This window comes from Cavia porcellus, unplaced genomic scaffold (assembly GCF_034190915.1).
Source record: "Cavia porcellus strain 051 isolate PalLab524CR breed Dunkin Hartley unplaced genomic scaffold, mCavPor4.1 scaffold_25, whole genome shotgun sequence".
NCBI lineage: Eukaryota > Metazoa > Chordata > Mammalia > Rodentia > Caviidae > Cavia > Cavia porcellus.
This window is the reverse complement of record NW_026947508.1, coordinates 17,205,441-17,227,246: the sequence shown is the minus strand read 5'-3', so window position 1 is coordinate 17,227,246 and position 21,806 is coordinate 17,205,441. Positions and strand designations below refer to the sequence as shown.

The 21,806-nt window shown below is 51.3% G+C and overlaps 1 protein-coding gene across 3 annotated transcripts in view; it reads right to left on the bottom strand.

Moving 5' to 3' along the window:
- The window catches only part of Ephb2 (EPH receptor B2), a 172,206-nt gene that overhangs the window by 14,031 nt on the left and 136,369 nt on the right, over positions 1-21,806 (bottom strand). The window contains exons 6-9 of one of the 3 annotated variants that reach the window (XM_063235724.1): positions 18,094-18,218; positions 8,888-9,050; positions 6,910-7,018; positions 6,081-6,148 (exon numbers count right to left, since the gene is read on the bottom strand). In XM_063235724.1, coding sequence (XP_063091794.1) covers positions 6,081-6,148; positions 6,910-7,018; positions 8,888-9,050; positions 18,094-18,218 — 465 coding nt within the window. The remainder of the gene's footprint in view (positions 1-6,080; positions 6,149-6,909; positions 7,019-8,887; positions 9,051-18,093; positions 18,219-21,806) is intronic. The other 2 variants (XM_063235726.1, XM_063235725.1) reach the window with 2 other exon arrangements.

The window sequence follows — 21,806 nt, the reverse complement described above, 5'->3', positions numbered from 1 at the left end:
AGCCGAACTACAGGAAGCTTCTTGGGGTCCTCTGAAGGAGACCTCCTCCTTGTATTTCGGGCTCACCTGAAGCTTCCCTACCACTCTGAAACCCTTCCCAGCTGCCCTGTCCCTCCAAGGCAGGCCCCATAGCCTGGAGGGCACTTGATTCACCAGGGTCTGGACACCCACAGTTTGGGGTCCACCTCCCAGCCATGTCTTAAGCCTTCCTGATCCCTGACTCCCTGGTGATCAGCATGAGGCTGGACATGTGGCCTGCTAATTTGATTCCTGATCTGACATAGATTTTTAGCTTTTGATGCCGAGAAAGAAGATAATCTAGACATCGAAGACCCAGTTCTGACCTAGCACCGAGTCTGTAAAGTGCTCAGAAGGGAAGGAAAGATGATCCGTCCTGCATTCCTCTTCCCCATGACTGGTCTCTGCTGCCAGAACTTCTGGCCTTTCCCTGGCCAACCTGGCTCCTGCCCACACTTCCCCCTAGCTCTGGGGGCTGCTCTAGGAACTGGCAGCTGGAGTCTCTGGGTCACCCGGGCTTGGCTAGGTGGTGAGCAGGGCCTTCCACAGATTAGTTGGCTACTCAGCCTCTATTTTAGACATTTCAGGAATCTAGGAACTACAGCCTATAGCATAGTGGCTGGCAAACTGGGCTGCTGCCTGATTTTTAAATAAAGTTTTATTGGAACACAGCCACACATATTCCTCGGCCCGTGGCTGCTTTTATCTCACAGCTGCAGAGTTGGATAGCTACAAAAGGGTCCCACAAAGCCTAAAATATTTACTTCCTTTGGCCCATTACAGAAAAAGTTACCAACCACTGCTCTAACACTTGCTATATTTGGTGTTTGTCTAGCCCTTGAGATCAGGGGTTGTTAACTTGTGCCTGGAGGGAGGAGGTATCTGGTAACCTCTTGGAAGGGGGTGCATTTATTACTGTTCCTTTTTTGAATTAAAAAATATTCACATTCTTTGTAAAGCTCAAATATTATGGAAATAAATATTGTTGAAATTTTCTTGAAAATCCATCCCTAAGTATAGTATCTTTCTATCTTGGAATTTTAGACACATACGCACAAACTTCTTTGTGTTTTTCTGGCCATATGAACCCAAACTTTCAGGAGAGTCTTATAGGAGTCTGAGATGCCCAAAAGAGGTTAAGTTCAAGCATCATCCAAGCCTGATTGCCTGGGAGGAGGCAGTGGTGCAGTCTCTTCTCATTCCCCATTGCCTGGCACACTGCATGGAGCTTCTCACAGAAGACATTCGGTGTGAGGAGAATGGAGAGAATCCAGATGACGGGGAGGAAATAATAACAACGGCATCTGTCACTTACTGAGTCCTTTGTCTGTGCCCAACACGGTGCCAGACTGTCTACACGCATTGCTTCATCTACTCCTCCCAACAATTCTTGGAAGAAAGGATGATAATCCCCACTTCAATATAAGGGAACTGCAGCTCAGAGAGGCCAAGAAGTCCAGCCAACGCCACACAGCTGGACTCAGAGCTGTCCGACTTGAGCCTAGTGGTCTGGATCACCACGATCACTGCTTCCTGGATCTGGCAGGAAGAGAGTGAGAAGGTGCCTGCCTTCCTGCTCCCTCGGGGCAGCTAGCGCCAGCTCTGGGAGACGCTTTTTCTTACTTAGACAAGGCAGAGTCCGTGGGTGACAGTGACTGGCTCTCGGTCAGCTGGGAGGGAGGACAGGGACAGACTGGCTCAGGGAGCTCAGGGAGCCATAGCAGAAGCTCAAAGCCTGCCGCAGCATCTTGGCTGATCACATTAGATGCCATCCCCCAGCCTTGGCAGAGGCCTTGGTCAGGAGGGGTCTCTGTTACTTCTGGGCAAATGCCTGTGCCCTGCACGCCAAGCTCTCCAGGATTCATTCCACTGCTCCCTGCCCCTCCCTTCCCAGTCTGCTATGGTTTGGACCTGCTGCCCCCTTAAGGGTCACACGTTGGAGGCTGGGTCCTCAGGGTATAACCCAGTGCAAGGTAACTGGGCACTGGCGGGGGCCAGGATGTTGTTGGCAGAAATTGATCAAGTCTCCCAAGAGGTTATAAAAAAGCAAGACAGTCTCTCCCTGACTGTGGCTTCGTGTCTGTCTGCATGATTGCTCCCTCTCGCATATGCTCCCACCACAATTCCATCCACCCCTGAGCCCTCACCAGAGCCAAGCTGATGTCAGCCCTGTGCTACCAACCTCCAAAACTGGGAGCCCAATAAACTTTCTTTATGCTTTACCTGGCCTTAGGCATTTTGTTACAGCAATGGACAATGGACTAATACACCGGCTAAAAGGAGTTATTTACCCAGGGCTTCCAGGCACTTTTCTGCCTCTGAGTTTTTGCTCATGTTGTTCTCTCCACCTGGAACGCCCTCCTCTCTTCTTTGTAACTGGATCAGATGCCTCCTCTGTGAAGCCTGCCTGGATTTCTCCAGTGAGGACTCAGCGCCCTCTCTTCTGGTTCCCATCATCCCACTGCCGGATGCCTGTGAGACTTTCCCACTTTGCACAGGGTCCCCAGCGACACATCTCCACTCTCCTTGCCTCTTCTTCCTGGAACACTCTGCTGCTTGTCTCCAGGAGGACAGAGGCTGTGCCTGTTTTGTCCCTGCCTTGGAAGCTTTAATGGTCCATGGACCTTGAGTTATGAGCCCTTGCTCTGGCATGCTGGCCCTAGAGGACGTATGTGAAGGTGGTATACAGCCGGTGCCTAATAGATGCTTACTGAATGTATATGCAGTGTGAATTTACCAGGTATTGGGCCCTGTTTATAGTTTTTGACCCACTTAATCCAATGAATCCTCCCAATGACCTACCACTGATGAAATAGTCAATATTTGACTGCTTCTAATTACAAAAACAGCTATTTCGTTTGGCCCAACCTAATATGATTCCCATTTTTCAGATGAGGAAACTGTGGTGTAAGAAGGTGAAGTGATGCCCCAAGGGGGCATGGACACAGCTGGCAACAGCAGTGGTGGGCTCTGAACCCAGGCTGGTCCCAGAGTCTACACTGCACCATCTAGCCAGCTGCTAGGTTCTTGCTGTGCTCCCCCAGCCCGTGGTCTCTCCAGGCACCACAAGTGAGCACCTGGTGGCCGGAACTCACACAGACCTGAGTCCAGGCGGTGTTTGCTAACCTGAGCCTGGAGGAGAACCACCACAGCCCTCTGGAAGCTGTGGCACACAAAACAATGGATGATCCACAGCTGTCAGGGCCACAACTGTCACTCTGAACCCAGATGAGAACTGCAGGAGGCCGGAGGAGAATGTGACAGAATCCTGAGTGTGAATTCTGACTCTGCTGCTAACAATATCACAAAAAAAACTACTTTGTGAGTTTGAATCCAGGATCAGCTGCCTGCTATGTGGATCAGGCTGTGTGGCCTGGGGCATGTTATTTAAATGCTGCTTTATTTTTCCATCTGCAGAATGGATACAATACAATTATTGTATCCCTTCCGCTGGAGGGGACAGCAAAATTAAATGAGAGTGTCTGTTTAACGTGCTCATACAATTGTCAGGAAATAGTAATAATTACATGCTATAAAGAAGGGCTGGCTATTATTAAATATTATTACCTCAAAGCACTTTACCATCCCTTCATTCATTTATCCCTCACACCCCTGTGAAAGAAGCCTCATTCCTGCTGTACCCCACAGAAATATCCCATGACTCAGAGAGGTTTGATGACTTCCCCAAGGTCACCCAGCTGGCCAGGGGCAGAGCGGGCATAAGAAACAAGGTCAGACCCAGAGGTGGACGTCCAGGGTCGTCCCCAAGGTCGTTCAGGACCACGGAGCACCTGCTAATGGATGGAAAGCATGAGTCTGTGCAGGTGACCGTGCTGGTCACATGCATCCCCAGGTCTCCGCTTCCTCCTCTGGCCTGGCCACATGGGGCTGCTGGTGGATTTGGGATCACAGGGCGGACAGAGCTTTGAAAAGAACAAAGTCCTGCTTCGCTCTGACATTCCAGCACAGGACGTGGGGAGCGGGAACTCAGGCTTGAAATGTATTGATCTAGGAACAGATCCTGGAGCCTATTTTTAAAACAAATCACCCTGTTTCCTTATTATTGACTCACGCTCCAAATAACCGTGCTCCCAAATGGCAGAGCCCGAGAGCTGTCTCGTTCTGCCTCCACAGAATAGAGACAGCACAGGAGGCCGGGAGCTCTCGCTTTGGAGCCAGACAACCAGGTTCCGACCCAGCTCCCTCCCTGAGCAGCTGTGTGGCCTCCGTGCCCAGCTGCCTCAAAGTGCAAAATTACAAGGATTAAACCAATAAATACACGTTAAGCATTAAAACAATTCTTGGCACACAGAACGCACTCAGTATGTCCAGCCACATCTACGATCATGATTTTATTACTTGGGGAGAGGAGGCAGTGATGTAATTTATGACTTGTTTTTAATGCACAAGTGATTTTTATTTCTGTGCAGTTAAATGTGTCTACCTTTTTTTTTTGCGTGTGACCCTTCCGATTGCTCTTCTGCTCAGAAAACCCTTATCTGTTAAGCAGAGATTGCTAGGAAGTTTGAGTGTAATCGTTTTTACATTTCTGTCCCAAACTAGTGCAAAGCCCAAGAACTTTTGCTTCAGTGCTCTTTGCCAGAGGTTCAGTATCTAGAACTTTCTGACTCTGCTTTTTCTTGCATGTCCCATATTCAATCCCACAGCAAATCTAGGGACAAACGTAAATCAGAATCCAACCACTTCTCACATGTGCACCACCGTCACCATATCTGCCCTGCGTGATGCCACCTGGATGGTCTCCCTGCTCTGACCCACTCTTCACGCAGCAGCCTGGAAGTCGCGAGGACCGTAACTCAGCACACCCGTCCTCTGCCCAGAACCTGCTGTGGCTCCCCGTCACTCCCTGCCAAGGCTTCCTGCCAGCTCCCATCGCCGCCCTCTCTGCTCTAGTCATCCTGGCTTCTTTGTTCTTCCTGAAACCTTGCAGGCAAGCTCAGGCTCAGGGCCTTTGACGGTCTCTCCCCTCTGCTTGGAAGGCTCCTCCTTCAGACATCGCCAAGGGACCCAGTTCCCAGCATGTTTGTGTCGTGGCTTGGACAGAACCCCTCCATGAGGTCAGCCTCTACTCCCCTACTTAGAGATGCAGCCGCCCTCACTTCCAGCTCTCCACCTACCACCCTGCTCCACCTCGCCATCCCCCACAGCACCTTCGTCTTCTCATGCACAGCGTGCCAGGTGTTTAGAACACATCTCCTTATTCCCTGCCCCTCCTACCAAAGCATGAGTTCTATGGAGGCCGGGATCTTCAGTTTGTGTCTTTGTCTGGGGCACTGGCTAGCAGTCGACATGTGTGACAGATGAACGATCTGACGAGGGTCCTCGCCAGGAGGCAGCCATGGGAGGAACTCTAGGGTACCCCACTGAGCACAGTTTGAGAAACTACCCTGGACCATTTGGAATTTGTTTTTGCTGAATGAGCTGCATTAAAGACTAAGCTTTCCCCTTGATCCCACATTCCCTATGTCTTGATTATCGGTCTGCCGAGATCAAATAGAGAAAGGGATCTATGATCTGCTTTTCTCTCTGGCCCTCCTGGCTCATCTCTCCTTGGTGTTTAGGGGGCACCTACACATTCAGCTCTTGCTTGAAGCAGGAAGAGACAGTGAGGGGAAGCAGCCTCCAGAGGACTCTGGGGAGGAAGGACAGGGTGGGTGGAGGCCCAGAGAGAGAGAGAGAGAGAGAGAGAGAGAGAGAGGAAAGGACCTGTAGCCAGCCCAGAGCCCGGGTTCCTGTCACCTCAACCATTCTGGTGCTTACTCGGTAGCTGTGTCTTTAGCGCCTGCTATGCACTGGGTGCTGCTGGTGTTGTGCTAAGTGCTGCAGGGAGAACATGAGGTGCAGTTTCAGGTCTTCAGGAGACCGGGAAACAGCACCACACGTGGCCACGAGGCCTGAGCTTGTGAGAGCGAGTTCGGCACACCCTGGGAGCAGCCTGACAGCCTCTCTGCTGCAGTACAGTAGGAGGAGGTGAACAGAGGCTGGGGTGGGGACCAACAGGGACAGGCCCAGGGCTACAGCCGCCCGGGCTGTGTACGTACTGTGGCCGCTGGTGTAGTGCTGCAGCTTGTCGGTGTACTCCGAATCGGCACGCTCAAACCCCCGTCTTCTGGAACAAAAGCAAAGGGCTGTAGCCACCTGTGGACGCCCCGGGGAGCTGGGAGCCACAGGAGGTGATAGGGAGAGGGTGGACGGCCCTCAAGGCCCCCTCTGGGACAGGGCTCCCTGCCCGTCTCTTGCCTACAGCCTCACCCTCCGGCCCCGTTTGTCCCTCTGCACCTCTCCCATCTCAAGTGCAGGGTGCTCTTCTTCCTGTCATCTGTCCAGTCAAGCCCCCTTCAGAGAGCAAAGCCTTCCTCCAGGCCCAGGGGCTTCTGTGCCTCTGACCTCACGGTGGGTCCGGTCTGTTTGAAAGAGGGGGACTCTAAGGAGGAAGACTCTGCACTGTGTCCAGTGGAGGTGAGGGAGCTGGTGCTTCCTTGGCTTGAGCTGCCCACCTGGGGGGCTGTCTCCCCAAGCCTGTCGTGGCTGCGTTATACCATCGTTCTAGCACTTTAGCCAACAGCCTCAATTCATGCAGAAAAGGGGGGTGACCTATACTGCCTGCCCTGTATCCCCTGGCATCCCGCAGTCACTCCATCTACTGTTCTGAGATGTTCCTTGGTGCGACACATTGGGACCTCAGCATGCCACCCTTCTGCCCAGAGAACTGGTCAAGCACTGTGGCTCACCAAAGGGAGGGCTGCTAGTGGCCACAGGAGGGTGTCTGGGCCTGAGTCCCCCTGCTCACAAAGGCAGCTTGGGAATGGCTGGTTGGCTGGAGAGAGCCATCTGGGATAGCCAGGCCCAAGCAGGCTCGGGGACACCCACCTGTTACACACGATGGCTATGACAACCACGGCAATGAGGAAGACCAGGCCGGCGGCCGAGGAGCCAATGATGAGAGGCAGCTTCTCCTGGATGCTGGTCTGGTACTCGGCTGTGGGGAAAAGAACAGAGGGCCGTCTCAGCCTGGCACGGGGGGCCTGGCACCACCTGCACCAATGATGGGTCTCCTGTGACTCCAAGCTTCTGTCACGTGTCCAGGTGGAGGATGAGCATCACATTCTCATGAGTAGCCTGGGACAAGTCCATGGGCTGCTCCAACCCTCAGTTCCTCATCTATAAAATGGGTGCATTATGCCCACGTCTGTGTTGCATGGTGATCGGCATTAATAAAATTGACATTGACCAAGGGGCAGGTCAGAGTGCAGAGCGTGGGGTCAGACTCCCTGTGGGTGAATCCCAGCAATGCCACCTGCTGTGTGTGTAGGCCTGCAGTCACTTCTCTGGGCCTCAGTTGCCTCGTCTCTAAACTGAGGAACATGACTGCTCCCAGCTGCTGGGATTGTGTGCGAGGCTCTTCAAGTAACAGCTGACACGCGGCACCATGCAGGGAGCAGTAGCCACCACTGTCACCGACTGCTTCAGCTGTCAGTCACCGGGCCCAGTACGTGACAGATCTTGTTCAATTCTCGGAACAGCTATGGTGCCCTTCCCGTCTCTGCTCCGTTCTATAGCGGAGGCACTGAGCTCAGTGAGGTCATCACTTGCTTGAGGTCATACAGCCAAGAAGGGGCTAAAACCAGCATGTGGACTGGGGTCTGTCCCACCCAAGACCCGGGTGTGAATGAGAGTCATGTGAGGTGCATGTAGCTTGGCCCGGCTCTTGGGAACCACCCACCACCTTCTCCATGCTATCAGCCCCATCGCTGGTTCATTGTTATTACCTCTCACCGAGATCAGGGGTGAGGTCTCTGGGTTCTTGGTGCCCGCACATAGCCTGGCATTTTCTAGGGTCCCAAGACACATGTGTTGAATTAATAAAGGAACTTGGGAAAGTGCCCCGAGTCCCCAGTCAGGGAACTCATCCAACATGAGGAAAGGCAGAAAGGTGGAAACAGGTGGCCATGAAGAAGGGTGAGGGTGTGTGGAGAGTGGGTGCTAGAAGAGAAAGGGAGACGGGGGGGGGGCGTCTATAGAATACAAGAATTTAGGGGTCCAGGAGCCTCTGCAATAGTCAGCCAGACAGAGGTCAAGGCCTGTGCCCTGTGGCTGAGCAGATGCTGGGGTGTGGCCATAGGTAAAGGGTTTCAGCAGCTCTGGTTGGTGACAGAGTCCTGGATGCACAATAATAAAAACTATAAGTACTATTTGGTGAGTGCTAACTACCTGCAGACCCTAAAATCAACTCTCTGCTAGGTTTTTCATCATTAGATTATTTTGATGATGACAGTGATGACATGCTTGCTGTCACTCCCTTTTATGGGTAAAAAAACAGGGTCACAGAGGTAAGGTGACATAGAGGTAAGGAAAGCCACACAGAGCTGAAGCATCCCAGGCATCTCCATCTGTCTGGTTTCAGAGTTCACATTCTTTAATGTCTGGTGCTCTTTAAAGATTATTAAAGGAGATATTGTGTTCAGAGACCATGTAGCTCTGGATTGGAAAACATGCATAGCACACAGACTAGGACATCTAATTCTATACCCAGGGCAGACATTACTAATCTATCCCAGCACTTCTTCCTACTGAATTTTGATATGGCTTCAGAATTCTCAGTCCCATTCCAAGTCACTGGAGTTGAGTGTACATATAATATATCTATCCTCTCAGATGGGATACAATGTTTTCATTTTATAGATGAAAAGAATCTGGAGCAGGGGATGGAAATGAATTGCTCAAGGTTGCTCTGCAAATTAGGGCTGAGTTCTTGACATCGGGAAGAGGGGCTCCCTATGAATGGGACCCTGGCCTGGTTCTGTGTGTGGAGGGGGTATCTTCCTCTGGCGCCCCAGAGGTGGCTCACCTTCTGTCATGGTCTGGAAGTACATCTTGCCGCTGTAGCGCCCGTAGCCTGCCACGGTGCGTGCCCGCACCTGGAAGACATAGATGGCGCCGGCTTTGAGGCCCTGCACAGTGACCGTGTTGGTGGGGCTTTTTATGGCTGTGGCGTTGTACTCACTGAGCTCCTGCCAGGAACAGAGAAGACAGTCAGTCAGGGGGTGGCCCAGCGCGGGTCAGACGCCTGCCCATGGCTGGTACATCCGGGCAGGTCTGGCCAGTGGGTCAATGTCTGTGGCTCCTCATTCTTCACACTTATAATCGATTCACAGCCATGGCCCATTGTCAGGCGGATTTCAATACTTCCTACAAAGAAGGCAGGTTTTCTCTTCCCTATGGACGCTTGATTTGGCCACATGGCTTGCTTTGGCCATTGGAATATCCTAGTGGACGCCACACTGATGGACACAACACAAGTTTTCTGTGGGTTTGCTGGTTTGGTTAGGTTTCCTGTGTACCCACCATCTGTCATGAGTGCCCTGAGTAACCGCTGGTTTAAAATGAGAAATGTATCGAGACCTTGATCCAACTCCTAGGCTGGAACAGGGCACCCTGGATAACTCCCAGACACAAATTTATAAGGAAGAAATAACTTCTTGTATGTCATTGGATTTGGAGGAAATATTTGTTTTATGGCACAGTCTCAGCAACAGCTGACTAATACACACATGAACTAGGCTGGAAGTCCTTGGAGGCAGCAGGAGGGCCCTATGTCATCACTTCCTCACCTGCCTCCTGCCCGTGCCTAGCTGGATTAAGTGGAAGGGTCCCTTCGTAGGCTCAGCATACCTGGGCAAGGTGAGAATGGAGGCCCCAAAGGGGGAAATGATACTTATCAGCCATCACATATCAGTTGATGGCTGCTTTGGGACTGCCTGGAACCACCTGTACTGTGCATGCCTGGGGTAGCCAGATCCTAATGTTCCCTCCTTCAAGAGACAGAGAACACCAATTCCAGCCTCCTGTGTACTGCCAGGGGTAACCCAAGGAGTCTGGGGCAGGACAGATCCATTGCATAATGGGGTGCAGATGCAGGTGGGCTGGATGCAGGAGATGTAAACTCAGGCATGTGCCAGCCACTCAGCAAACCTTCTCTAAGTATCTCAGAGTGCACAGAGCTCTTGAATCCCCCAAAACAGTGACAATTTGTGTGAGCTATATTATGGCATTATCGTTGGAAAGTTCAGACCACAAAAGGGAGTTAGGTTCCCCGGGCTCAAACCCTAACTTTGTTAATTTTGTGTAGCAAACTTTTTGACTTCTCTGTATCTTTTTGCTTCATTAGTAAACGGGGAATCATCATCGTCATAATGGCAACCTCAAGGCACGCTTTGGAGGGTAAAACGCGTCAATGGGTGAAGGCAGTCACACGGGCAGGGTAAGCACTGTGACCTGGGGGCTGGGAGCTTCCCCGGGTGGGGCTGCCGGGTGACTCAGGGCACACCCTGAGCTCCCCTGGACAGTGGGCACCCTAGATTCACCATAAAGAACACTTAGGAGCCGGGAATGTAGCTCAGAGGCACAAACACCTGCCTGACAAGTGCAAGGTCATGAGTTCGATCCCTAGTACCACAAAATAAAAGAATCCAGTCTCACCATAACAAACCCCTTCCCAGAAAGACAGCGTCAGGCCATTCCCGGGCAAAGCCCTCCAGAACCAGTCGCCCCTTAGCGGTCGCCTCCCAACCCTATTCACTGGGGGTGCAGCCTCCGACATGTGAACTTGGGGGACACATCCAAACTGTGAAAATGGGGTGAAACCTTGAAACAGTCCAGGGACCATCTTGCCCTCCTGGCCTATGGGTGTGTGCTTTGTTGTCCTCTACCAAGCGCAGGTGCTAACCAGAGTTCTCTAGTGCCCACAGGGGGAGGCCGACTCTTTCACTGGGCCCTTCATGGCCACCCTTTGCTAGTCTCTCCTGCCACATCTCTGGTGTCCTCTAGGGTCCAGATGTCCCCCGTTACTTCCTCCTTCCCTGAGAGATGTTAGATGTAACACACATCAATACAGGTCGCACAGTTAAATTTGGATTCTTTTTTTGGTACCGGGAATTGAACTCAGGACCTTGTGCTTGCCAGACAGGTGCATGTGCCGCTGAGCTGTATCCCCGACCCCTAAATTTGGGTTTTAGATAAGTACTAAATAACATTTTTAGTGTATATATGGTCCGTGAAATATTTGGGGCGTAGTATAATTAGTCTTGAAAATTCAAAGTGAATCCTGTCTTCTGTATTTTATTTTTAGGTTTGCAGTGGTGGGGATCAAACCGAGGGGCTCATGCCTATTAGGCAAGTTCTCTGCGGCTGAGCTAGACCCCAGCAGCTCCATGATCCTGCCTCCCCTGGACACGCTGAGCTTTTGCAAGCAGGCTGCCCCAGTCTGAAACACCCTTTCCTCTTCTGTCTAGTAATTCCCTGCTCATCATCCAAGACTCAGCACAGGTGCCACCCTCTGCTGGGGGGGCTTCACAGGCCCTACGGCCTCTTCTCTGAGGATGGGGGTCCCGTAGGTCTTGGGCTACATCGCTCATCTCCAGATCCCTAGGACCAGCACATAGTAGGTGCTCACTAAACAGTGACATAATGAATAGTAACGAATTGCAAACTAGTAAAAAAACTCGAAGACCCTGGATGCAGTACCATACTCGGCCACTAGGAACCGCTATCCAACAGGGATCTCTGGGCGAGCAAAAAGTCCGATTGTGCAGATTGGGTGGGTGCCCACAGGAACGCTGGAGGTGTTAAGCGCCTGGTTATGTGTGTGTGAGGTGACTTCTGGTGTCATAGCTGTCTCTGGAGAGCAAGGAACTGACCTTAGCAATTTCCTTCTCAAAAGCCCAGCTTAGGACAGAGCCGGGATTAGAAGCTGTTTTCCAATACCGTTTCTTCCTCTCCCTGCACTGTGGCTGCGGGAAGGACCCTTCACTGTCCTGAGCCTCTGGTTTCCATTCCAGAAAATGGAGCAATAAATGGCAACCCCTCAGGGCTGCTGTGAATGTAAAATCGGATCAGGAGTGCCTGGCACACTGGGGATGCCTGGAGACATCACGTCCCCTCTGCCTCATCTCTCTGGAGTACGTCTCTCTGAACAGTGATTAAACACCAGAGGCGATGTGAGGAAATTCGGTCTGAAATTCACTCGTGCTTCCTTTGAGTCCTTCCCGGAGACTCAGGGCCAATCAGCTAGAGGGCGTGTGTATCCTCGGCCCCCAGCCTCATCGCTAAAGTGGGATAACCATGGTAGATGTGGCTCTTTGCGTAGGAGACTCAGCAGGAGAACATGGCTAGAGCTTTGAGTGTACGAGTCCTCTTCATTATGCAGAAGGCCTTGTTAACGCCGGCTTGGAAAATCATTGCTACCATCAGCACCATTATGGACCAAGCCAAAAGTGAACAACTGAGCAAACAGGCCTTTCCTGGTAGGTCCTGCTCCAGGTCCACGGCAACAACCTGAGCACAGCCTGGACTTTCACAGTCCACCCCGTCACCTTGGGCTCACCTGCCCGGAGCGCCCTTTCCTGCTGTGGCCACCCAGGAGACGTTTCTGTTGAATAAATGCGGACAGCCATGTGGCCTCCGAGGGCCTGTCCACTACAGACAGCTTCCTGAGCTGTTGCAGAGCCATGGAGGGGCATGGACCAGTGTTTCAGGGCAGCTGCCAAAGGAGTTCCCCTCCCCAGGAAGCTGGAACGGAAGGAAGCGGCCTACCTGGATCTGCCCCGAGCCTGACACCACTCACTGGTGGCACCCAGCAGCCTTCGGCAAAGTGACTGTCAGCTCCAGGCTGTGGGGTCCAGGCAGGCTGGGGAATCCCAGTGGAGCCGGGGAGGGGTCAAATGCAGAGCCAGTGCTGGGAGAGCCCTTGGGAAGAGGCAGGAGTGAGGTCCCCGCTAGGAAGAGCTGGGGCGTCATGGAAGGAACCAACTACAGGCACCAGGAGGACCCCAAGTGTGGGTAGGAGTATGAACTTGTCAGAAATAAATCATTTACATTCACAGCCTGGCTGATGGGGCAGCAGTGGAGAACAGCAGGGGCAGAAACAGCTACTGGTTTGTTCCTACCCCGTCTCCCACTGGGTGTCCCCTGGGCCCCGCCCTCTGCTCCTGGTGTCCCTCTGCACACACTCCTGGCTGTCTCAAGCCCCTGTCCCTGAGCCCACAGCCCTGCTCCAACAAGCACCACCCTTCATCTGCTGTTCCCCTGCCCCAGCTGCAGGCACCCCTCCCCAGTCCCTGGTCCCTTGAGCTTTGGGACAGTGCCAGTGTCTGTCACCTTCACCACCTCTGCTGCCAACCCCAGGAGCCCATGTCACCATTGGTGTTCCACGACAGCCCTGCACAGTTCCCCTCTACAGCCTGTTCTCCACACAGGAAGCTACAGGGATCTCTACTGCATCGTAAGTCAGATCACATCATTCCAGAACATTCCCATCATACTTAACATTGAAACCCGACTCCCAAGGCCTGGACATAAACTGGCCTTGCCTCCCTCTCCAATCTGCTTCCCTGCTGCTCTCCTTCTTGCTCATATTACTCCTGCCACATTGGTCTCCTCTGTTCCCTTAATGCAGCTGTACATTGCTGCCCCAGGGCCTTTGAGCGTGCTGTGCCTGCTGCATAGATGACTGTTCTCATCCTGAGTCTGTCTGGGAGCTCAGTGGTTCAAATAATCTTTCAAGGCATGTCACAAATGCTAGTTTCTCCTTCTCTGTGCCGCATTTATGTACCCTTCCTGGTCCCTCCTTGCTGGCTTCGGTGGCTAGGTTCAGACTGTCTCATGGTCCTTAATGGCTGAGTCTGTCTGTTCCTTGGATGGTGAAGTCCTTGAACCTCTGGGCCATCTGGTTACCCTCAATATGCCTGGCACAAAAGCCAAGATGGCCCAGTGTCCAGATACTCAGTTCCCTTCTCTGTGCTCAGCCCTGCTGGGAGATGGTGGCAAGGGGAGGGTCCTGTATCATCACAGAGGGCCTTGGGCTGCCACGGCCCCAGCCTTGACCCTTCTGCAACCATTGTGCCTGGCATTCTCCATGGAGGGCAGAGCTTCCTGCCTCTTTCTTATTGGCCGTCCCAGAATCGCCCTGGGAGACCTTGGGAGGGAGGGCACCAGGCAGTGAGCCCTGGTCCAAATCCTTGTGTGTGGCAAGTTACACATTCTCTGTACCTCAGTTTCCTCTCCCACGCGGCAGGCTAGGAGCACGATTGTGGGGGTAAATGAGGTGACAGGGGTGATGTACTCAGCTCACGCTGTGGGACTGAGGGGTGCAGCAGTGGTCACCCTGGCTGCAGCACAGCCCCCTGGTCCTGCCTGCTGGGGCCTGGGACTACATGGGCAGAAAGTAGGGCAGAACCACTTCCAGTTCACACCTCCACCAGCCTCCCAGGCTGGCCCGCTGCAGTAGGAAATGGGTCGCAGGCAGAACCCGCTCTGGGGTTCCTCATTTCCGCTCCTGTCTTTGGGGACAAACACTTTCAGTTTCATTTAATCGCAAAGCTTCTTAATTAGGTTTTTTAAATTTTTTTTTTATTTTTAAAAAAATTCTGAGTCACTCAGCCGTCCTACTGGAGGGACCAGAAACCCTGGGTAATGTAGGGCCGGGAACACTCGGCTGCATAGGGTGCCTGCATCTTGAGGAGCTCAGGCACCTGGCAAGGGCTGGGGACGTCCTCCCACAGCACTCCCTGCCTCAGCTCGGTGGCCGCTTCCCTGAGATACTCACCGAACTCCTCCTGAGAGCCTGGTGTGAGCAAGGTGGGCAGCCTGGAGAACGGGACAGCTGGGCTGCAAGTGCCTCACCCCTCATCATCTTTCTAACTTTCCTGGCCTCCTCTAGTGTGGCACTTGCCTTCTGCAGGAGGCAGAGCAGGAGGACAAAGAACGGAGGCGACTGGTCTCTGCCAAGGGCCAGGAGCTGTGCCAGGCAATGAGCCTGCCCTCTCTTGCACACATGCACCTCTCCCCCTGGGAGAGGTGGCCCCATCCACATGGCACCCACGAGGCGCTAAGGCTCAGGGGGAGCCGGAGGCCACACAGCTGGTTAAGGAGGGAACTAGGATTTGAACCCACGGCTCTCTTCTGGTCCAGTGTATTCTGCCAGGAGCTTCCAACCTTGGGTCCAAAGGGGAACTAGGGATGTGATTTTAAAGCTCCAAGGACTATCACACCACTCCTGTTCAACATTAGCCTGAGCAATCGGGCAAGAGAAAGAAATAAAAGGGATGTGGACAGGGAAAGATGAAGTCAAAGTATCATTATTTGCACATGACAGGATCCTTTACTTATAAGAGCCACAAACAAAAACAAAAGAACTCCACTCAAAGACTCCAGAATTAATTAATTAATCCAGCATTGTAGCAGGATATAAAATCAACACACAGAAATCAATAGCATCCCTAGGCACTAATAGTGAACTCACTAAAAAAGAAATTAGGAAAATGAAAGCATCCATAATAGCATCAGAAAATTAAATACCTGGGAATTAATCTAACCAAGGAAGGGAAAGACCTCTACAGTGAAAATTATATTACTCTGAAAAAGGAAATCAGGAAATGAAAAAAATATTTCTTATTCCTGGATAGGCAGGACCAATATAATAAAAATGGCTATACTTCCAAAACTAATGCACAGATTTAATGCAGTTCCAATCAAAATACAATGGCATATCTCACAGAGGTACAGAAAATAATCTTAAGATTCATATGGAACAAGAAGAGATCACAATAGTAGGAGCAGTCTGGGTAACAAGTGAAGTAGATGGCATCACAACTCCAGACTTGAAATTATACTATAAAGGTATAGGAATTAAAACAGCATGGTACTGGTACAAAAAACAGGCAGGCGGGTCCCTGGAACAGAACAGAAGAAACAGAAACAACAAACCAAGCACATACAGCTATTTGATCTTTGACAATGGGGCCGAAAACAAACACTGGAGGAAAGGTAACCTCTTTAATAAATGGTGTTGAGAAAATTGGATATCCATATGCAGAACATGGAGGGTGGGCCCATAAATCTCTTCATGTCCTAAACTAACATCAAAATGGATCAAAGATCTAAATGTTAAAATAGAAATACTTAATCTGCTGGAAGATAAAATAGGTAAAAAAGACAGGGACAAGCAAGGACTTTCTGAACAGAGCCTCAGTAGAAAAAAAAAGTAATACTGAGATCAATAAATGAGATCATATTAAATTAAAAAGCTTCTGCACAGCATAAGAAGCAACCAACAGAATGAAGAGATAACTCAGAATGAGAAAAACTTTTTGCCAGCTCTTTCTCAGACAGAGGACTGACATTTACAGTATGTAAAGAACCTGAACTAATTAGGCTTCCCAAAATAAAAGACCCAATCAAAAAATGGGCAAATGAAATGAATAGACTCTTCTCAGAAAACGCACAAATGACCAGTTATTACGTGAAAAAAACTGCCATTGGAGACACGCATATTAAAACTCCTTTGAGATGACATTTTACCCCAGGAAGAATGGTTATCATCAAAAAATCTAAAAATAAAAATGATGGTATGGATGGGGTGGGGAGAGGTGGGGATGTAAACTACGGAAGTCAATGTGGAGATTCCTCAAAAGGCTAAAAGGAGAGGCTGGGGATTTAGCTCAGCGGCATCAGCACCTGCCTTGCAAGCAGGCGGAAGTGAGTTCGATCCCTGGTACCAATAAAAAGTTAATAAAAAAACACTAAAAGTAGAAATTCCATGTGCCCAGCTATTCCCATTCTTGGGTATCCTCCCAAAGCAGTTCCGATCGCAGGGATAGGTGCATATCCGTATTTATAGGAGCATAACTTATAACAGCTAGATCTTGAAAATAGCGTGTATGTCCATCAGCAGATGAATGGACGAGGAAAATCTGGTATTTATACACCGTGCAGTACTGAGCTGTCGTAAAGACAGAGAAACTTGAGGGATTCGTAGATACATGGATGCAACTTGAGAACATAATGTTAAGTGAGGTAAGTCAGATTAAATATTGCATGGTTTCTTTTACAGGAGAAACTCAAAGTATGTTTGAAAAGGAAGTAAAATGGTAGATAATGGGAGGTGGGGAGGCATTCAGATGGTTCCCCAAATTAGTCTGTTTCAAAATATTTTAATATATATGCTAATTTGTTTCATTTATACTACTGGTTTCTCTTGATCACTGAAAAGAAAGCTTTGTGCTATACCTGCTTGTGTCTTCTTTGCAAGGGAGAAATTTTTTTTGATGTCTTGTACTCTGAGAAACTACTTTGAAGATAAGACAGTGTGTTAAATAAAAAAGATACAGTGTGTTAACTATTGTTAGTCTCTTATTATTTTGTTGTGAAATTTTATTTTACTGTCTCATTAAAAAAAAAGCTCCAAGAGAAATCTCCTCTCCACTGTGGCTCGAGGGGACAGGGGACATGATATGTAGGACCCAGAATGGCTGGGTGGAAGCTCTGGTCCTCCCTGTACGGGAATGGCTGTGACCTGTGGGTCTGCATAGAAGCGGGAACTGCTGTGGGGTTGGTCACCACTTTATGGAGCCTTGTTGTGGTGAAGACCCCAAGTGTCCCAGAGGATCCTCAACGCAGCTGTGCTCAGAGGGTCCTCAGAGGACCATGAGGATGCTGACTTCAGCCATGGATTCATTCAGGAGGAGCTCAGAGCTCTCCCCTCCTCTCCCCTCCTCTCCCCTCCTCTCCCCTCCTCTCCTCTCCTCTCCTCTCCTCTCCTCTCCTCTCCTCTCCTCTCCTCTCCTCTCCTCTCCTCTCCTCTCCTCTCCTCTCCTTTCCTCTTCCTGCTTCTCCTCTTCTACACATGGACTGATCCTGAAACCATGAACCTCTCCTTTTTTAAGTTGTTGTCTTGGGTATTTTGTCACAGTCATGAAAAGCTAACACACACAACTTTTTGGAAAACCCATTTTTCACAACCACAAGCCTGCTGAAAGGGGTTCTGGTGGAGAGAGGGCTTCGAAAGCTGCAGGTCAGCTGTTGGCAGCTGGATCCCTGGGATAGGAAAGCGAGGCTCAGAGAGGTCAAGGCGCCTGCCAGAGCTTCACATCCGGGGAGGAGTGGATCTGGATAGAGCACCAGCATCCTGACTCTAAGCCCAGGGCTTTCTGCTGCACACGGTGCCTTGTTTGGTGGGTGGCTGTGGGGAAGGGTTGGGGGACAGGGAGGCACAGCTACCTTCTCATAGTACTGCAGCTCATAGTCCAGGATCACACCGTTGGGCTGATCGGGCTGGGACCACGACAGGGTGATGCTGTCCACTGTGCGGCTCACCTGATGCATGATGGATACAGCTGATGGTGCTGGAAGAGAGGTCAGAGGTCAGAGGTCAGAGGTCGGGGCAGCCATATGGAGATGCGTGTTCTAGTCTAATCACAGAGGCACCCAGACAGACAGGGGGCTGTGGGACCAGAAAGGGGAAGCCTTTGGTGAGGCCACGAAGCCAGCTGGGTGAGCAGACAGGCGGAGGGGCTCAGGCAGGGCCACGGGGCTGCTGCTGTGCTCTCCTGGGGGCACCTTTGGGGTACAGACACTGATGACATTGGCCGTCCCTGGGAAGCTCAAGTTGAGAGATGCGCTGGGCCCCTTGTCTGGGCCCCCAGTGCGCTGGATTGGACGCCCTTCATTCTGTCTCGGTTCCAGCCTCCTGGATCCAGGAACTGAGACCCTGGATGTGGTGCCGGGGCGCTGGGAGAGAGAAGTGGAGGGCTCCTGGGAGATCGGAGGAGGTGAGCCACCCATTTCTTCCCTCTACAGCTTCGCACTAAATGCCTACCGTGCCAGGGAATTCAGCAGTGAATAAAACCTACCCCCAAATAAATAGGCATTTAGCTTAGCTTTTAACCCCAACGAAAATACTCCAAAGAACTGCAAACAGGTACTCAAACAAACACTTGCTTATGGAGACATTGTTTACAATCGCTGAAGCGTGGAGACAGCCCAGATGACCAGTAAGTGAATGGGCAGGCAAATTGCGTGTGTACACACAGTGGAATAGTAGAAGACCATAAAGTGGAGTAAAGTAGCCAGGCGTGGGGGCGCCTGTTCCTAACCTCGCACTCCAGGAGGCTGAAGCAGGAGGGTTGCTAGTCTGAGTCCAGCCTGGGTAATTTGACAACTTAGTGAAATTTGCCTCAAAATAAAAAATAAAAAAGGTCTGGGGAAGCAGCTCAATGTGAAGATGCTGGGTCCATTCCCGGGACTGAGGGAAAAAAAGAAAAGGAATGAAATGTGGATTCACGCTACAACATAGGCGAACCTCACACATAAGCAAAGAAAAAGATACACACCAAAGAAGGAATAGAGTGTGATTTTATTTATACAGAATACTCAGAAGAGGTAAATCTGTAGGGCAGAAAGCAGATTAGCGGTTGCCAGGGAATGGGGGGAGGGAAGAATGGGGAATAGTGGGTGTGGATTTTTGGGGGGATAAATAGGTTTTGCAACTATATTAGAAGCAGTATTCCTTGCAGAATTATAGGAATACATCATGTCCCTGAATTGTACATGACAAAATAGCTAATTGTATGTTATATGAATGTAACCTCAACAAAATCCCTCTGTCACTCCACCTACCCATCCATCCATCCATCCACCAATCCATCCATCCATCCATCCATCCATCCATCCATCCATCCATCTACCAATCCATCCACCCATCCATCCATCCATCCATCCATCCATCCATCCATCCATCCATCCACCAATCCATCCATCCATCCATCCATCCATCCATCCATCCATCCATCCACCAATCCATCCATCCATCCATCCATCCATCCATCCATCCATCCATCCACCAATCCATCCATCCATCCATCCATCCATCCATCCATCCATCCATCCACCAATCCATCCATCCATCCATCCATCCATCCATCCATCCATCCACCAATCCATCCATCCATCCATCCATCCATCCATCCATCCATCCACTCATCCACCTGCCTGCATCCAACCCATGCAATCTGCGGTCTTGTGGAGGGGAGTAAGATGAGAGGGTTCAAAATTGATGACTGTTTAGTGCTAGAGAACTCTTATGAATAACCCATTTCCTTCATTTTACCATTGTGGAAACTGAGTTCCAGTGGGGTGGGCACCTGCTGAGCCCCCAGGTTCATGGTGTGTGGTCTTTTTGTGATTCCTTCTCCTAACACACCTGGCCTGCTTGTTTCTGCACCCCTCTCAAATGGACAAACCTGTGAAAGCACCCACTATGTGCTGGCCATGGCCCTGGGCCCTCAGCTGGCTGTGCTTCCTCTCAGCCACAGAGGCAGAGGGCTTCTGGACGTGACACAGCAGGGGGGCCAGGATGTGAGCCCGGGTCTCTGCTCTTCAGAGTGCTGGCCCAAGAGGGGACCATGCAGGGCCAGGCTCCCAGGTGGTCCTTCCTAGGGGTGATTCATACCAGATCCCTCACCTCCATGGTCTCGGGAGGGGCCAAGCACCCCCCAGGGTGAAGGGGCACCTCCCAAGCTCCCTTCTGGTCCCTCTGAGAAGCTGCTGTCCTATCTCAGCCAACACAGGGACAACAGAATTTTTCTTCCCAACCCACAATCTGTTTTGCAGGGAGTACAGTGCAAGCCTGGATGGGGACCTGTGGGAACTCAGTGGGGCTCGTGCCCTGGTCAGTGGGCTTGGGGCTTGGAGCTGATTTATCAATTTCTAGTTCTGCTTCTGTCCTCCAAGGTGTCCTTTCCATCATGCTGCTACAGGCTGGGTGACCTTAGGTGAGCTATCCCCTCCCTGGTCCGCACCATGGGCCAGGCTGGCAGACCCCTGAGGCCTGCCCTTGACCGCTTCTATCCTGCTCTCACGCAGCCCTGGGTGTAGAGCTGATCCTCCCTGAGAAGCCTCTGTTCCTTCTGCATCTAAGGGCACCTGCTTAGCTCAGCCTGGCTCACTGTCATCCCTGGCATGTGTCAGAGCTGTTGTGACCAGGTGTGTCACTTCCAACTGTGCAGGTGATCTGTGTCCCAGGCTCTAGCCCCAGTGCCATTCCATCCTTTGGTGTTCCCTGGGCTGCTTTTTTTTTTTTGAGCTCCAGGCTGGAAACAACACAATCAGTCCTTTCTGGAGCTCACAGGCCTGGCTGATCTGGGGGTCCTGAATGGGGTCTCCCCACCCATACTGGTCCAGGAGGTATCTCCCACCCTCTCCAGCTTCTCTGTTCCTCTCAACCAATGCACAGGCCTTGGTCACTCAGGGTTGTGTATGGAGCTGGGGTTATGGGGCAGATGCTCTGAGAAGCAGCGAGGATGCTTAAACTCAGCTGCGGGTGACTGGGGCTGAACCCCTGCCCTGCCTTGCAGGGTGGAGGTGTCTGGTATGCTAGGCAAGGAGGTTCCCAAGGCTCCCTGACATGCTGGTTCCTAGGCTTGGAGATCCAGCCAGTGAGGCGGGCAAGGGTGAGGGGACAACTATCTGCCTGTCATGCCAATGGAGCTACGGGCACATGCCAAGCTGGCAAGGGTAGGTGTGAGGCCCTGTGATAAGTTACTACCCAGCACATTCGCTTACATGATGCTTCTCATTGTGACCTGCAGGACTCGGACTGGTCTCATCCGTAGAAAGGCCACCCAGCCTTGGGGTGGGGAGACTGGGGGTGCAGCTCTTGCACACAGTTCCTGCCCCCTTAACATGGGAAACTGGGCAGATGTTTCACTTGTCTGGGCCTCAGTTTCCCCCTGTCAAAGTGAGCCCTGACCTGGTAAAGATACCGAGGAAGAGAGGGGACACTATGTGAAATGGGAGTGTGGTCCTTTGTCCCTGGGGTTACCTGATGTGGGGTGCAGGGGCTGCAGAAAGGAGCCTCATAGGCCCTGGCTTCAGGGCTCCCCAGGGTCTCATGGAAGACAGGATGTCTTTTTCAACATGGTGAGTGTCCACTC